The sequence below is a fragment of the Sphaerodactylus townsendi genome, linkage group LG02 (assembly GCF_021028975.2).
Source record: "Sphaerodactylus townsendi isolate TG3544 linkage group LG02, MPM_Stown_v2.3, whole genome shotgun sequence".
In the NCBI taxonomy this organism is placed as follows: Eukaryota; Metazoa; Chordata; class Lepidosauria; order Squamata; family Sphaerodactylidae; genus Sphaerodactylus; species Sphaerodactylus townsendi.
The window spans coordinates 77,654,990-77,672,456 of record NC_059426.1 but is presented as its reverse complement, the minus strand read 5'-3'; the positions used below and the strand labels follow the sequence as shown (position 1 = coordinate 77,672,456).

The 17,467-nt window shown below is 43.3% G+C and overlaps 1 protein-coding gene across 1 annotated transcript; it reads right to left on the bottom strand.

Moving 5' to 3' along the window:
* Positions 1-2,413: 2,413 nt before the first annotated feature.
* TALDO1 (transaldolase 1) lies at positions 2,414-14,892 on the bottom strand. Its single transcript, XM_048486971.1, has 8 exons — positions 14,576-14,892; positions 6,410-6,533; positions 6,018-6,125; positions 5,375-5,506; positions 4,915-5,090; positions 4,623-4,820; positions 3,598-3,743; positions 2,414-2,680 (listed from the first exon to the last, which is right to left on the bottom strand). Exons 1-8 carry the CDS (start codon positions 14,670-14,672, stop codon positions 2,648-2,650), a joined length of 1,014 nt encoding a protein of 337 aa, XP_048342928.1. The 5' UTR covers positions 14,673-14,892; the 3' UTR covers positions 2,414-2,647.
* Positions 14,893-17,467: the final 2,575 nt, after the last annotated feature.

Here is a 17,467-nt window from a genome sequence, read left to right as displayed (position 1 = left end):
CATTTGAAAGATTCCCTGAAAGTTAAAATAAAGGACTATGATGTTCCAATCTAACCCAGCCATAGTTCATGTAATTCACAAAATTGGTCCCAATTCCCCTAAATTGTTTTTTTTAAGACAAAGACCATGAAAAGTCTTGCAAGGATGGGAAAGAAACAATGACATCTGAAGGCTTAGACCAGGGGTCGGGAACCTTTGCTACCCAAAGAGCCATTTGGACCCGGTGGCAGCAACTGGGGAGCCTCACCCCCGCCCCGCCCCGCTGCCCCGCCCCGCCCCACACCCAGCCAGCCCTAGCTCTGCAGCTCCAGCTGCCACCGATGGCAGAGCACCTGCTCCCCCTGCTTCCAGAACAGGGGGAGAGTGCCTCCTCCCCAGCAGGCTCCTGCCCCCCACCCTTACCCCCCACCCCCGCAACTGGCCAGCCAGCCGTCATTCCCCTCCTCCCCTCACCCTCCCACGGCAGGCTCTGAGGCTCGGCTTCTGGCAGCCAGCCTCTATGTGACTTTCTTAAAAGGGCAATTCTCCAAAGATTGATTAAAGATTGCTTTCCCCTTTAAGCAATCTTTTGGGGAATTGCCTCTTTAAGAAAGTCATAGAGGCTGGCTAGCTGCCTGGAACGGCAGCTTGGAACTAGCCTGGGTAAGTCGGGGTGGCTGCAGAGGAGGCCAGGCTGCGCGAGTAAGCGCCGCTCCGCAGGGGAGGTGCCCGGAGGGTTTTTTGGTCTCCAGACACCATTTGGACCTAGCACGCCTCTGGAAGGGGCAGCCGTGCCAGGAGCCACAGTACAAGCGGGAAGGAGCCGCATGCGGCTTGCGAGCCACGGGTTCCCGACCCCTGGCTTAGACAGTGATGAAACAATGTGCTAATTTCTACATTTCTGTGTCTATATTCTACAGTTTCATTTTCTATATGGCCACTAACCTGGATAGCTTTAAAAGGGGCTTGGCAGATTTATGGAGGAGAAGTCGGTCTCTGGCTACCAATCTTGATCCTTCTTGATCTGAGGTTGCAAATGCCTTAGCAGACCTGGTACTTGGGAACAGCAGCAGCAGAAGGCCATTGCTTTCACCTCCTGCATGTGAGCTCCCAAAGGCACCTGGTGGGCAACTGCGAGTAGCAGAGTGCTGGACTAGATGGACTCTGGTCTGATCCAGCAGGCTCTTTCTTATGTTCTTATATAAAGTGGCTGCTTTCCACATGACATTTATGGGAGTGTCACACTTCACTGATTGCAAAAAAAAAGTTTATTTCATTTGTTCCATTTATACCCTGCCCCAAAGTATTATTATTATTATTATTTATTAAACTTGCTATACCGCCCTATCCCCGGAGGGCTCAGGGTGGTGTACCAGATTAGATGCTATTTTATCAACTCTCAGATCTGTCTTTTGACTAATACCTTCAAAACTAGATGTGAGGGAAGCAGCTGTAATTTTTGCATTTTAAAGGCAACATGCAATATCACTGTCACAAGAAGAAAGACTTCCTCCTGGTCCATCATGGAATACATCCAAGCTGTAGGTTGTTAATTAACTTCCTTTTTCACAATACAATTTTTTAAAACTCTACTTTGAGAACTGGACATTTCTGTAAATTGGGGTCTTTTTGCCAAAAAATCTGAAACCCATAAAATTTGTTGGGGGAGAGTTATGAAAGAAATGCCAAGCTCTTAGTCACTATTTTGGGAAGTGCATCCAACTCTATGTGACTGCTGGCCATCTGGAATAGAGGGGTACATCCTGCATGCTTTCTTTCCAGTCAGCTTGTCATTAGTGGGGGTGCAGTGCTGAAAGCACAGGTTGCTGTCCAAGCCCCCACACTGATTAATAATGCACTGGGCCTCAATAAGCAAAACTGATCTGCACTAACTGCAATCAGAAGTCAACCATAATTTGGCTTTCTAATTGCACAAATCATGGTTTAAAGGGTCCTTGCCTGTTGTAACTTTTCACTTGTTGAATACTCCATTTCTTAGATTGAGAGACCCCTTGATGATAGAGCAACAGCCTTAACTCAATGGTATATTAAACATCCCAGTGTCACAGTTATTCAAACCAGATCTGGCAAACCACTTCAAACCATAGCAATGGCCAGTTATGAATGTGAGTCCAGATTTCATATAAGGCAATCTAGATTTCTTAAGCATGGCATGGTATGATGTGTGAACTGAATCACTAGTTTAAGTCCATTTGCTAAATGCATATTAATAATTCATGGCCTTTCTCCATAGAAAAATGAAGTGTTGCAAAAGTATGAATTCCTCAAGCAATGTCTCACAGAATTCCTTGCTTCCAATACAGCTTGAACTTTCAGAATTTTCAGTGGGAGCAAAGGTACTGTGCTATACTTCCTTGGAATGGAACACTGTACCTATTATACTTCAATTACAAATAATGGAAACACCAATATATCAGATATTTTCAATTTCATATTTTGGAGAAGATAAAACATTTGCAGTTTATAATCCTCGGAGAAAAAGAAATGTGTCACTTCCAAGGAATGGATTTTTGATATATAAAATTCACAAACATTGAAAACCTTCTGTTTACAAATCTACATAAAAAGCTTGGAAAACAGAAAATCCATTCATACGCAACATTTGGGCATCTGTACTACCATTCCATGTCCAAGAACTTTGGTTCGTCTACTTTCCATTTGCAGCATTGAACATTCGTTCCTAGGAGGGTAAAAAGATAAATAGCCAAATTAAAAACCAAAAGGTCATATTCTAATCCTGTACAAATATTCAATTGTTGCAGAAGCAGCAAGGATAGATGACATTATTTCCATCTGAAATGGATAAATATGCAGCAAACAGTTTCAGATCTAGGGAAAGAAAGTTCATTGCTGGCATCTTTCCATTTTTAATATTCAAGAACAGCATTTTTAGGATTTGATTAAGCACTGAGATGCCATTTTGTAGACCTACCACACAAACGGTGACATAAAATATGTAGGAAAAATAACCAGATTCTGGACTTCAACACCAGTTTAATTATTTCAACTTTAATCAAGTTCAGTTGTTCATAGCTTTTAAGGTTGAGATAGAAGAACTTAGACATCCCAAGCATTTATAATTTCTTCTGGACAGCTAAACTCGGTACCTTAAATGGGTAAGTAATTCCACTGTGATAACCAAGTATCTGTGATACACACTTTAAAATCTCACCTATGTATTCAGCAAAAAGGCAGTTGTGGAAGGGTGAGCTATTGGGAGTGTCCATTTACTGTTGGTAACATGCAGAAGTGAAAACATCCAATAGAAGTTGAAAACAATGCTCTCATCCTTACACTGAAGCAGGTCCATCAAAGAAGATAATACAAACATATGAAGCTGTCTTAAATGAATCACACCACTGGTATATCAAAGTCAGTACTGTCTCTTCTGACATGTAGCAGCTCTCCAGGGGCTCACAGACAGGTCTTCCATATCCCTTGACCCTTTCAACAGCAGATGCTGAACCTTGAATTTTCTGCATGCTAAGAAGACCCTCCACCACACAGCCCTAGCCTGATACCATTACCAACAGCTCTGATATTCTAAAAAACCTAATAACAAGGCTCTATACATTGATCAAAACTTCTTAATTTTACCTTTATCATCTGTTCCAATTTAATGGCATCAGCAGCAAACTTTCTGATTCCATCAGACAATTTCTCCACAGCCATTTGGTCTTCATTGTGAAGCCAACGGAATGTCTTCTCATCTAGATGAATCTTCTCCAAGCTACTTGCCTGAGCTGAATTGAAGGAAACATCAAATTATGAAATTTTCACACACACCCCCCCCAAGCAAAGCTATTTGAACTGCTCAATGAATGCCAATCTCAAGACAGCCTCTTCATAATATAAATGGCTAACGTTAGTTATGGATTTAGACATTAATTCCCTGCTTTTCTCCTCAAGTGACTTAAAACAATCCTCATCCTGCTCCATTTTATCATCACAACTCTCACTTTGTGAGGTGGATTAGGATGAGAGAGAATGACTGGCCAAAGTCCAGCAGTTCATACACAGGAGGTATTTTATACTCAGGAACTTTACAAGAAACAGCCAGGTCTACACTGAGAATTTTGCTATGCTTTTAGTCCACAGGACAAATGCTGAATAATTATGCACAAGCAAATATTTTCGAGTACATATTCAATTGAGTATTCAGTGGTCAAAAGTCTGCCAACTAATCAATGTAGTATGGGAGATTTTTGTTAAGAGCAGACACACATAGTTTAACAGCAGCTTACAATTTATCCACCTATACCCAGAAAGAACAAGATACAATAAAAAACAATGAAAGCAATCTACTGATAATTTTTAAAATGTTTCATTGACACAACTGTTCTGATTAGTGACACAGATATTTCACTCCACATCAGCTCTGAGTTCTCTCCTCCAAAACATGAATTCAGTATACAAAATTTAACTATATCATCTCCAAAGTCAAGTTGAACCAGGAACTCCAAAAATATAAAGATTACTGCAAAGTGTCTGAAGAAATATAAGCCGAGCCAATTCAATTAAAGCTAATCTCTTCTCTCTCACACACAGCAAATTATCTGCAGTAACACACGCTCACTACAATCACAGCACCATATGATGCATCAGTGGAGAAGAAATCTTACCTTCTTTGACACTGAGCATTGGCGTTAGCTTACTGGTATCTTTGCTGAGTTCTCCCAGAAGCTTGGGAGAAATGGTTAGATAGTCACAGCCAGTCAGAGCTTTGATTTCCCCAGTGTTTCGAAATGATGCTCCCATCACAATAGTTTTGTAGCCAAACTTTTTATAGTAATTGTAGATTTTAGTGACACTTTTCACTCCTATAAAACAATGAATGTAACACGCAATGTTATTTCACCACGTCTACAGAAATTTACTCCTGAAAAACACACCCACATGAACTGAAACGATTACCTGGATCCTCTGATGGTTCATAAACCTTTTTGTCTGTATTTGCAACATGCCAATCCAGGATACGCCCAACAAATGGGGAAATGAGTGTCACGCCTGCCTCCGCACAGGCAACAGCCTGAGCAAAGGAAAACAGTAATGTCATGTTGCAATGGATCCCGTGTTGTTCTTCAAGAATCCTGTAAAATAAGTTATAAAAGCAGAATTACTTTTTCTCCCAATAGCACTTGCACTGGTGAAACAACTACAGAATTTTATATGAAATTATCTTCTGAATCACATCATTAAGTTTTTAAAAAATAAGAACTAGGAAGCTTTATCCAGTACTTGCTCCATTTAAAGAAACTCTGAAAATTGCACTGACAAGATCAGAAAACATTACAGATGTTTCAATCAATACTGGTAACAGAGGTATGTGAAATTAAATAGCTACTTTACACCAATGCACCATGTATAAACTTACTTGCCAGCCTGGATCCCCTCCCATGTTGAAGACAGCTTGATGAGGATACGGTCTTTACTAATTCCTGCTTCCTTATAAAGATCTATGAAGTGTCTCGCCTTCTTAACCATGCCTTCCTTGTCAAAAGACAACCTTTGGAATAAAAGGATTTTTTTTAAAAAAGGTTACACACATACATCAAAATGTCTTAAGTACATATCGCTCATGTTACTGTTATCTACCCTTCAAAACAGGAGATGAGATTATGCTCATCTGCAGGGGAATGCTGGTCTTTGTGACAAGGACTGATCCTATAGTAGAAAAGTTAATATGGCATCATTGTGAATTAGGTGGTTTAGATTTTCTGGAATTTGCTCTATCCAGTTACCTATTTCAGCCTAACAAAATTCTGAGCTCAACATTTATGTCAGCAACTCAGGGAATCAGAAGACTGCTTTGCTACATTTCACCAACACAGATATGCACATTTTCCCAAATTGTATATACATCATCATGGATAAAGATGATATATACCTTCTGTTCTACATATAGAGAACACTGACCAGAATAGGCACTCACAGAACATCAGCACGATGGCACCCTTGCTCACAGTTCTGTGAAGTCTTTATCTAAGTAACTTCAAATGAGGTTTGAAAAGACACACCTTGCATCTACCTCTGTGGACACACGGCCTTTTATCCTCTTCAGAATTTCTGCACCAAACAATACAAAAAGCTTTTCACAAGCATTTGTCACTTGATTGTCTTCTGACCTGGAAATATGAGAGAAAATTATAAAATCCTAAAAAAGAACTGAGTGAAGAAAAAGAGGATCTTGTGGTGGTCATGTAGAACAAGTCTGCAACAGCAAGTACTTTATACTGTCGACTATCCTGGTCTTTATCTTCATAGCAAACTGCTTCACTTAAAGAAAAATATTGAAAACCGGAACTGTGACAGTAAATTACAATATAGTAGGGATCAAAAGAAACAAAGGCCAGTAATGTAACAAAAAAATTTGAAGCTCGAAGTTTAAACTTTAGCAGGATTTACTCACCCACCAAGTTCCTTTCCATGAGCAATAGCATCTTTCACTAACTGCTGGTAAGATGGCATCTGGGCAGCAGCCAGTATCAGGGAAGGATTGGTAGTAGCATCCAAAGGCTGGTATTCCTCAATGGCTATGGAAATAAAAGCAGCCATCACTATTTATCCATTCAATTTAGGAATTTATTTGTTTGTACAAACCCAGTTTCAATGCAGTGGGACACAATGGTGAAAAGGGGAAACTGGGCTAGGGATTATTAGGAAAAAGATGAAAAATAGAACAGCCAAATTAGAATGCTTCTACCTATATAAATACTGCATCTCAAAAAGGACATTGCAGAGCTGGAAAAAATACAGAAGAGGGTAACCAAGATGACTGATTGGAACATACTTCCAATAAGGAAAGACCAAAAACTTCAGTTTGAAAAAGATGACCAGGGGAGGGGGCACATGATAGTGGTTTATAATATTATGCACAGGGTAGAGAGAATGGAAAGATAACTTTTTCCCCCCTCTCTCTGTCAATATTGGAACTCGAGGGCATACCATGAAATTGATAGGCAATAGATTCAAGACAGACTGCAACTCTGCCCCAGCTCAGTTCTTCCCATGTCTGCCTTTTCTGCCCTACTCTCAATGGTCTTTACATTAAATGCCTCAGATAGTGGGTTACCTAGCAATCCCATAATGCCAACTGTAATATCTTGTGAAATCTGCCAGCATTTTTTAAAGTTTTAATTTGTGTGTCACTGCAGTCATTGGTTCACTACATTTGACTGGGTTTAACCCCCCCCCCACACACACACACAATCACACTTTCTTTAAACAGTCTGGGAATTTTCTGTAAATGATATCTGACTCCACTGAGTGGATTTTTTGATCTGGTTTTGATCTGGCCAAGTCTGTAATTAGATACATAATTGGACTGTTTAAACTGGCAGTTAAAGACACAAGCAGTCAAAATTATTTACATTTACAAACTCTACCTCTTCAGAACCTAGTTACAATAGGAAACTAATCGCTGCTATTAGCTGAACTTGGAAAGTAATCAACATATTCAGAACTGAGAGCTTTAGGACTGACGTTTAAGCACTCCCTATTCAGGCTTTTGGACATGAACAGACTTGACAGACAAATTCAGTTGGTTAAAACCAAAAAGAAAGAGTTCAGTTATGCAAACAACTTTTAAGGACTTGTCCATTTATAAAGAATGAGGAAATGCTGCATACTTCACCATTTTCCCACCTCAGTACTTTATGCTATTTCCTCTTTCCTTTATTACTGTACTACCCAAATAAACCCAAAATTTTAGTTTCATCTTACAACATACAGCCACTGACTGAACAAAGCATGGATTCCTGACATTTAGCACTGGAACAGTACCTACAGATGTTTTATTGCAATATTATGTTGGGCAAACCTAGAGCCAGGGCAGGCATGCCTGGGAGCAGTACAGTGAGAGATGCAGGTAGTTAGAAAGGGATGGTGGCGGTGGTGGTGGGCGGGGCTAAAGCTGCTGGTGATGAAAGCCTCAAGTGGAGGAGCATAGTAACATGCATATTATCTACTATAAAACAGTATTTCCCAAGCTGTGGGACAGGAGCTAAAAGTGGGTCATGAAGCCGTTGAAAGTGAGCTACAGGCCAGCCCTCCCTAATAGCAACTCTTGCCCTTTGTATTCTTCTCTTCCTTCCCCCCCCCCCCCCCCCGGCAAATTTATCTAATTCTCATCTCTCATTACTGTGACAACAATGAGGGGAGAAAAGCAGTCCAGCAACTAGTCATTCCAGGGTAGTACGCAAAGAGGTATTTGCGTGCACAACTCCCATCAGCACTGCTCCTTCAGCAATCCAACCTCTTACCCTGCCCCCTACAGTGCCTCATTGCCCCGTACCTACTGGGGGAGATATACTGCACTGAGCCGCTTGCCACCTACTGCTTCGCCACCATCTACCATCTTCACACATTTCCTGAGCCCAATGCCCTCTAAGAACACATCCTCAAACATCAGCTCTGGCGCAGCTAGCAGAGGAGATGAATGCCCACTTGCTTGGGATTTTTAGTGGGGGAAGCTGCATCCTTTGTGTGATATTTGTGGGTTTCTCAAAAATACCTGGTTGGGCACTATGGGAAATGAAATGCTAGAATAGATGCATGCCAACGTCATAGTTTGTTCTTTTTTGTTATTGTCACATCTGACTCACTGCACACTTGAGGTTTTTCAAGGCAAGAGACTTCCAGAGATGGTTTGCCACCGTCTGCCTCCATGCCATGACCCTGGCATTCCTAGGCTGTCTCCCATCCAAATACTAGCTAAGGTTGACCCTCCTTGGCTCCTGAGGTCTGATGAGATCAGGCTAGACTGGCCAATCCAGGTAAGGCCATTGTTTACCTATGGCACCAAAAAATCTTGGACTAGGCCTGGATGGGTCACAGTACAAAGTAAATTTGGACCAGTGGGCCACCATACCAAAATGGCTGGGAACAAAAACTGTAAGGAAGGGGGACAGAGGTCCTTTAAACAGGTGTAATCTGTTTAAAATGTAACTCACCCTCTCAGATTAAGGACCAAAGGTGACTCAAAGCAAGTTGAGTAAATAGAATTCCACCCATTGCTCATGCCTTTTTGTATCCTAATAATGGTTTAAACAGTTACGTAGGAAATTGTTACACTTACATCAAGCAATTTTAATGCAGATTTCCAAACAGACAATTTTCAAAATTGTATGGGCACAGTGGTAACTCTTACTTAATGAATATCTCCTTTAAAGAAATCTGTGTGTCATAATCCTGAGAATGTACTGCTGTTTCAAAAAGTAACAATTGTGTTGGTGGGCCAGTTAAGACCCGTTTAGCATACCATTGTGAGCCCTGGAGCAACTATGTAGAAACCTCCAGGAAGTATATGAACAAGGTATGGTGATGTTAGTTCACCTTTGTTTGTCTCCAATATCCCCTGTAATATATAATAATATATAGTCATATTCCCATTGAATATGGAGGTTTCATGTTATCACTTCCATGACTAAAAAGACACAGAACATTATCTTTTTAAAGCCGTCATAGGATCGCAATAGACATTGTCTTTGTGACAAGTCCTTTTGGCTTTCTACATGTTTAAAATGGAAGGCAGAGTAGGAGCTGCAGCTCTGTCCAGCCAGCGAAATTTCTTCTAACTAATATGTTATGTGGTGCAGGAGCAGGTGCTGAAGAGGACAAGAAGCTAGCAAAGCTTTGCAAGAACACCAGCATCTAGTAGGCACTCGGCAGCCCACAAGAAATGGGTCAGTTCTCCATTAGTGGACTGCAGCCTAGCTTCTGCCCAACCACATCAAGGGAACAGCACCTGAAGGAACGACCTTCAGATTTCCTGAATACTCAATTTTAAGCTTTTACTATCTTTTTTTTTTTACATTATTGATCAACTGCAGAACCACACAAATTTCAAGCACAAAGTATCATGAATGACATTCCTGCATTATGCAACAAAACGTCCAGGCTATGCAAGGCACAACAGACTGAAGACCAGATTAACAGTTTGATATATATTTAACTCATCTTAGAACAGAAGTAGGCAACCTATGTTCTAAGGAACTTTAGAGATCAGTGAACTTTAGGCTTGTTGACTAGACAAGGTTTAAACACAATGACAGTGTTTCAAACAATGGCTAGGATGAAGGGGAGAAATACTACAGGAGCAGCAGTGGTGTAGTGATTAAGAGCAGGTGTGCTCTATTCTGGAGGAAACGGGTTTGATTCCCCGCTCGAGCTGTGGAGGCTTATCTGGGGGATTCAGATTAGCCTGTGCACTCCAACACACGCCAGCTGGGTGACCTTGAGCTAGTCACAGTTCTTCTGAACTCTCTCAGCCCCATCTATCTCACACGATGTTTGTTGGGGGGAGGGGGAGGGAAAGGAGTTTGTAAGCCTCTTTGAGTCTCCTTGCAGGAGAGAAATAAATAAATCCAACTCTTCTTCTATGTATCCTAAATGCATGTTTACATTTCATGATGGAAGAGCTACTTCATGATCAATAAAAGACGTTTCAGTCCCACAGCTGTCTAAATGCTTCCTCTAAAGGACAGTTACCTCTGTAAAGCTTGTTTCTACAATTAAATAGCTATGGATACTACAGGATTCCTATCACAGTCTTGTGGGAACTACACTTCCCAGGAGACCTTGTGAACCCCAACTCTTGCAGAGGCCTCCCTGGGGGAGGCTCACAAGGTTTCCTGGGAAGTGTAGTTGCCACCAGTCTGCTTTTTCAGGTAAGTGGGGTGGTGTTGTGGGTGTGTCGTGCCGAGGCCCAGTCACTTCTGGGAAAGAGAGGCATGGCTGGGCCTCAGTGCGACATACATATGCCACACTGCCTGGGTAGCACGAGCACATTGTGCCAAGGCCCAGCCACACACCCCTCTTTCCCGGAAGTGTGAGAGGTGACTTTTTCTGCCCCCCACTTGACTGTCCCCGGATGTACCTGTGGCAGCTATGCCACTGCTGAGAAGATAAAATGGAGAAGCAAAGAATGTTAGCCTCTTTGGGTCCTCACTGTGAAGAAAGGAGGGGTATAAATGTCAATAGATACATCTTGGTTCTATCTTTGTAATGCAGATGGCTTCTGAGTGTATGCCTCCTCTCCTGCAGACAGTGCGCAGGTTCTGCAACAAATATATCCTGGGAAGCATTTTGCAAGCCCGACTATTACCTAGATAAAAATATGATCAATGTATCCTATGAATGTCCCAACAGTTTTAACAAATTCATTGCTTGGAAGAACAACAATGTAATCCGCTCCAAGCTCATGCAAATTTGGAGGGGTGGTGGTGGAGCAGCCTAATAAATCTAATAATAAATAAATAATACCAAAATCTGCAACAATTTTGAAAACCAAGTTACAACGAGAAAGTTGTAGTTCATATACTGATTGGAACCGCAGGGGGTATAAAATGAAGTGGCTTATACAGGCAATTATCTCCAAACTAACTTCAGGACAGGTTAATTTCTCCTCTAAGCATTCCAACTGGCATCACAAAAATGGAGTACGTCTACCAGGAAATAACCATGTTCACAGATATTCTGCTGGAACAACTGGGTAAATATAGAAATCAGCAGCAGCTCTCAAAGCACAACATGGATTCCAAATAATGAAGAAGCCAGTTGCCCTCACTGGGCATGGGCCACATATTGCTTTGTCCATCCTGGAAGTTGATTACTTGATGAAGCTAACTACAAGTTTATCTGACACTGTAAATGTTTAGTAAAGTCTCAACTCCAGTCAAATTTCAAGAATTCTAGTTCATCAACATAAGTGATCTTTTTCTTTACTTTTCCAAGGTTTTTCAGATTAAGGTATTTCAGATTAAGATGATTTTGTTTTGGTAATCCAACCACTAATAAAAAGTAATACAGCTTTCCTGTCCTACAAATCTTACTCATACCATTAAAAAAACTCTGGCCTGTCCCAATCTGCTAACTCACCGCACATCAGCAGGATGCAATCATTTGTTAAGTAACAGAAAGATTTCAACGTCTTTCAAAAGACTGTTTTCAAAACACTTCTTGTTCAACAGAGTTCCTTTTCCACGCTAAATTTCATTTTCATCATATGTATGCAAAGCCCTAATTACAAACAATAGCAGTTACCTGTGGGCTTTCAGGTGGTCTACTAAAGCATGAGAACATCAAACAAAAAAAAGAGCTTTTAAACACCCTGAAGCGATTGCAGGCAAGAAGGGTGAGGCTTTAGGAATCTACCACCCAGTCTGGCCAAAGTGTGATGCTGAAACTGCCTTGAACTCAGCGGGCATAAACTGATCACAAAAGGCAGTATCCTGATTGAACGACAAGCATTTCATTGATGTTGAATCTGCAAAAACAAAATGAAGCTCTCCCTTTCTCCTTCTTTAGACCTGAGTACTTCATAATACAGAGCTTAAAACTTCTACTTGGAAGTTCATCCAGTAAGCACAAGTTAAGAAACATGGCAGCTCAGAAAGAAGCCAGTCAGTGAAAACACTGCTCTGCAATACAATAGCATTTTAGAGGACCTTCAAGAGAGCTCTGACCTGGATAGGTCCAGGTTAGTCTTATTTTTTGACCAACAGGCCCTGGCAAATACTTGGATGGGCAACCACCAAGAATTACAAGGGGGTATGATGTGGAGGCAGGCAATGGCAAACCACTTCTGAACAGCTCTTGCCTTGAAAACCCAACTAGGTTGCCGTAAGTCAGGTGTGACTTGATGGCACAAAGAAAGGAAGAGAAGAGACAGGGGTGTTCTTCAATTAATGAAATGCAGCAGAGGTGTGGGGTGGGGAGCACAGAATAACCTTTTAAGTTATGGCACTAGAGCCCATGTTGCTGAAGAAGATCTAACTATGTATGAACCTTGTAGAAATCAGTGGTGGTTTTTTGGTGGTTGTAACATTCAGTACTCCTCCAGAATTAGCAATTAACTGAATTAGCTTCTGCTTTATTAACTTATCAGTATACTCTTTGGAGCAAACATTTAATTCCATCTCTTCTCTTCTGCAGCAAACAATGCCTGCAGTTTACTAGCTTCTAATGCACCCAGCATAGTAAACACTAATTAAAAGTGACCAGCAAAAATCATGGCCTCATTAATGCCTTTTATACACTTTACATGAGTCAAACAGGACTCAGACATGCACTCCAGAACTTTCTGGTTGTTGCATAATAGACTTCACTAACTAGGTTAGGAGGCCCCAACTTTTTTTTCTGAAATTCTGACACGGCTGCCACAAAATGGCTGCCACAGGAGGCACAGACAGCCACAAAAGGATTGCCACAGTTTAACTGCAGTAACACAGTGCAGATCCCTGTGCTGTGGTAGCAGTTACTGCCAAAGCAACATTTCAAAAAGTCTGCACACCCAATCAAATCTCTAGAAATCAATCAGAAGCCTCCCTGGGCCCCATCCACTTCCTAAAAACACTTGGTTGGTGCCACCAAAGGTGTTGGTGGGAATCATGGCACCCATAGGCAGCATGCTAAGGATTCCTGATGTAGGATAACAGAACCATACATTCTCCTGGGATTAATTATGAAGGTATTAGGGGGGAAAGGGGGGGGGAGAGAGATAACAAGGGCATCAAACATCAGTGCATAACAAGATCACAGACATTCTATAACTAAATTCAATTTAATGAGTTCAGACCTTGACCAGGGGCCTTTCCCCACTTACCTTAAGCCCCGCGCTACTTGAGGAGAGTAGCGCGGGGTCCCCTGGCACTCCCCACAAGAGGGGCGGCGACAGTGCAGCCGCCCCAACGCTGCTGCTGTCGTGCCCCCTCAGCGCGAGGCATCCCTGGCGCTCTTTCAAAGGGCACCTTTTGATGACCCCGCACAGAGCACGGGGTCGTGGGGACGCCCAGGCGTGCGCCAGGGATGCCGCGCGCTGGAATTGCGGGCAGCAACCCTTGGAAAAAGGTAAGTGGGGAAAGGGCCCAGGTCCCTGGCTCTCCCAGCAGCGGGGATAGCACTTGGGTGAAGTGGCCAGACTAATAAAGCCTTGCTGTTCTAATCCTCTTAATTTAAACTCCTCTTTTGTCCATCCTATTCCATCGTTCCAACTCTCCTGATGACCGTTCTGCCACCTCAGTGCAAATGTACCAAAAGCACTTTGGAGTCTGCAATGCCGGGTACACATTACCTGGAGTAGCCACATCAGTTTGAACAAGCAAAAACAAAAGGGAGCTTCCTGGTCCCTTAAAAATCCTCCTTTTATACGAGACTAGAGCCCACTCTGTCAGATGCGTTAGCAAGAATCACTTCAGACGGACTAGCCAGCGCATCTGAAGGAGCGAGTTCTATTCCCCGCGATTGTATGCTGGAATAAAGTTCTGTCAGCCTTTATAGTGTCACAAGATTGTATATCTTTAATTGGAAGTAAACGCCATTGAACACAGCGGGGCTTACTTTCCTACTAAAGACCCAGGTTTGCGCTTAGATGAAGCACTTCCTCTTTGGCGGCAGCAGATCTGGAGAAAGGAAAGGCGGAAACGCGGAGTACGCCGAAGCGGCCGAGGAGGGCAGGCCCGACTGGGGGCTCTCGGCTCGTGCGAGTCCCAAGAGAAGCGCCCCGCTGGTTCGCCTTCTCCACGCTCCCTCTGGAAGAAGAAGCAGCCGATTAAAGGGTCAAGGCAGCGGCTCTCACCATGGAAGTCCCCGGTGTCGGCCACCACCGTGGTGTGCTGCTTGAGGTGCTCCAGCGCCGACTCCATCTTCTGCTTCTTAACTGACGGAACTGACATCGCCCTGGATATAAAGGGAGGGGGCGCGACTGCGCCTCGCGAGACCCCTCTGAGGAACTGCGGACGGCTCGCGCCACCCAACGCTGCCAATCGATAAGGCGAAACTGGCTGGAGAGCGAGGCTTCACGAAGGGGAGGAGTGAAGCAAGCTAATACTGCCGGCGCCGACCTTGATCCGATTGCCTCATTTCGCTCCTTTGACACCCCCTCCGCACGCCCCGCCCCCAAAAGGCGGAGACAATACTTCGCGAGAACCCGGGAAGAAAAAACGCACGCACGCCAGGCGAGGGAATCCCCCCTCCACTTTGATTCGTTCTGCAGCCAATCAGGAGCAGCCGTTGATCGTAGTGGCACTGGGAAAGATGGCGAGGAGGGTGAAATAGCCAATCATTGGACAGCGGAAGGAGAGGCGAGACTTCTGAGTGCCCGCCTTCTTTCCTCATCCTCCCCACCTATCGCATAGACTCCTCCCCTTAGGTGCCCACCATCCACATATTTGTGCCTCCCGCCGCATATACATATATATATGGTGGAAGTTGAGCTGCCCTTTGGTTGAAGACGTCTGTGCTGCCCTCAGACATTATAAGTAGCTAGCATTAAACTGGGATTTGAATGAACTTATTGGTGTTGCGTGAATGCCGCCGTATACACGCTTGACAAGACGGCGGGGTTGTGTACTATCAGATGAGGGAAATGATCAGGATCTTACTGCTGGGTATTTGTACCATCTGAATGCACTTGTGTTGTGCTTTCAGCTTTTGATATATCTAAATGTGAGGGAAAGTTTCATGTACTGACGCTGTGCACAGCTTCGCTAATATGGATCAGAATCCCTATAAACATGTCGTGATGTGTAAAATACCCATTTTGCCAATCTATAAGCACCCGAATGGTTGGTTTGAAAGTAAAGGTGATCTAATCTGCATGAAGTGATATTGAGTGTGTATGCATCCAGTCCAGAATTCTGTTTCCATTGTGTCGGAATATAAATCCTGATCATTCCCCTCATCTGATAGTCACTAGAACAGTGATGGCAAACCTATGGCACGGGTGCCAGAGGTGGCACTCGGAGCCCTCTCTGTGGGCACACGCACACAGAGTTCATCATTTGGGGGGTGAAAAATCACTTCCCCCCCACCCACATCTAGGCTGGCCTGGGCCTCTGAGCACGATGTGCGCACACTGCAGTGAGTAGGGAGGACTTGGCTGGTGGGTCTGGTGCCTGTGCTCTGGGTGATTGCTGCCCAAGGGGGGGGGGGCACAGAGGAGGCAGAGATGCTTGAGAGGCACAGAGCGGTGCGCACAGGACTTGCTAGAGACTAGAGCAGGCTGGCCCTTGCTCAAGCAGGTGGGGCGCAGGAAGAGGGAGCCAACCAGTTTTTTCTAAACTAAAATATCAGCATTCGGGTTAAATTGCCGGGTTGGCACTTTACGATAAATAAATGGGGTTTGGGTTGCAATTTGGGCACTCGGTCTCAAAAAGGTTCGCCATCACTGCACTAGAAAATCACTACTTGGAGTGGACTTCTTTGGCAACTGGCCACTGAATCAACGTATCCAAGTAAAGCAGAACAGGAGTAACCACTGAGTTTTTATAGTAAACAACAGGTTACATCAGTGCATATGGTAATCACCTGATGAAGCAGTAGCCTACAGATTATATGATGAAATAAACTGTTGCTTACAACAGTTTATGAAATACTGACCCATTACAACATTTTCATGTGGGAGGTTTAAATGGGCTTAGTTTAAATTGGTTTTCAGTGCATATGTGAAAGTTTCTATATTCCATTTTTATTCTGCACTCCTTCCACTTTCACATGAGGCCAGCTAGTGCAGAAGAAGCTCCAGGGCATATTTTGTGCTCAGTCTAGTGCTTTACCAAACATCTCTGTGCTACTGGATTTTAGCAATACCTGAAGAGCAACTCTTGAGCATTTAAAGTATCGTGCAAAATCCACCATATGCATGGTGGTCAATAAGAAACTGAATAGTTAACAGTTGAAAAAATTAAGCACAGCTCTATTTTTAGTGTGGCTCCATCTAGAATTCTCCTTAATTTTTGCAATTAAAAGTACAAGCTTAAAGTCTGTAACATTTCAGAGTAAAAAAAATATCAGTGCCATCCTAAACAGAGGCATACCCAATTACTTCAGTGAATTTAGAAAGATGTAATGATGTTTTGCATTGTTGCAGCACAATTCTGGGTGGGGGATCACTTAGGTACCACCAATTGCTATTCTGATGTAGCACCCTGCTGCTGCTGTGCCACGGCTGGAAACCAGTGTAGAAAACATTGCAGATCCCAGCCATGAACTCCCATCATATCTCTGTGGGTGCAATGCTCTGTGACAGTGAGGAAAGGGGTGAAGCCAGGAGTGTGGCAAAAGTTGGTCAGCTCCCTAAACCACCCTAGCTTGGTAACTTCACACAGAACCAGGGTAAAATTAGGCCTGTAAAAACCGTAGTGCAACCCACTGGCCCTCATGCATTGTTGAAATCAGGTACCTCTCATAGATGTGACCATGCCTACAAGTTCCAGTGTGTCTTATGAAACCAACTATGGTGTGGCCAATCATACACTCCCAGCAGCTATGCACACCTTCCCTGCCACATCTAATCACACTTCCCTCAGCTTGGATGCTCAGAGCTCAGATGCTATGGTGTATGGCCCAGGACTTCACCTCATTGGCCCAGGTGCCCCATGGCATGTGGTGGGCCATACATCTAGAATAATCTCTCTAAAAGTGCACATGTTTGGTCTCTTCAGGTCAAGCGTACATTCCTTTCAGGTCA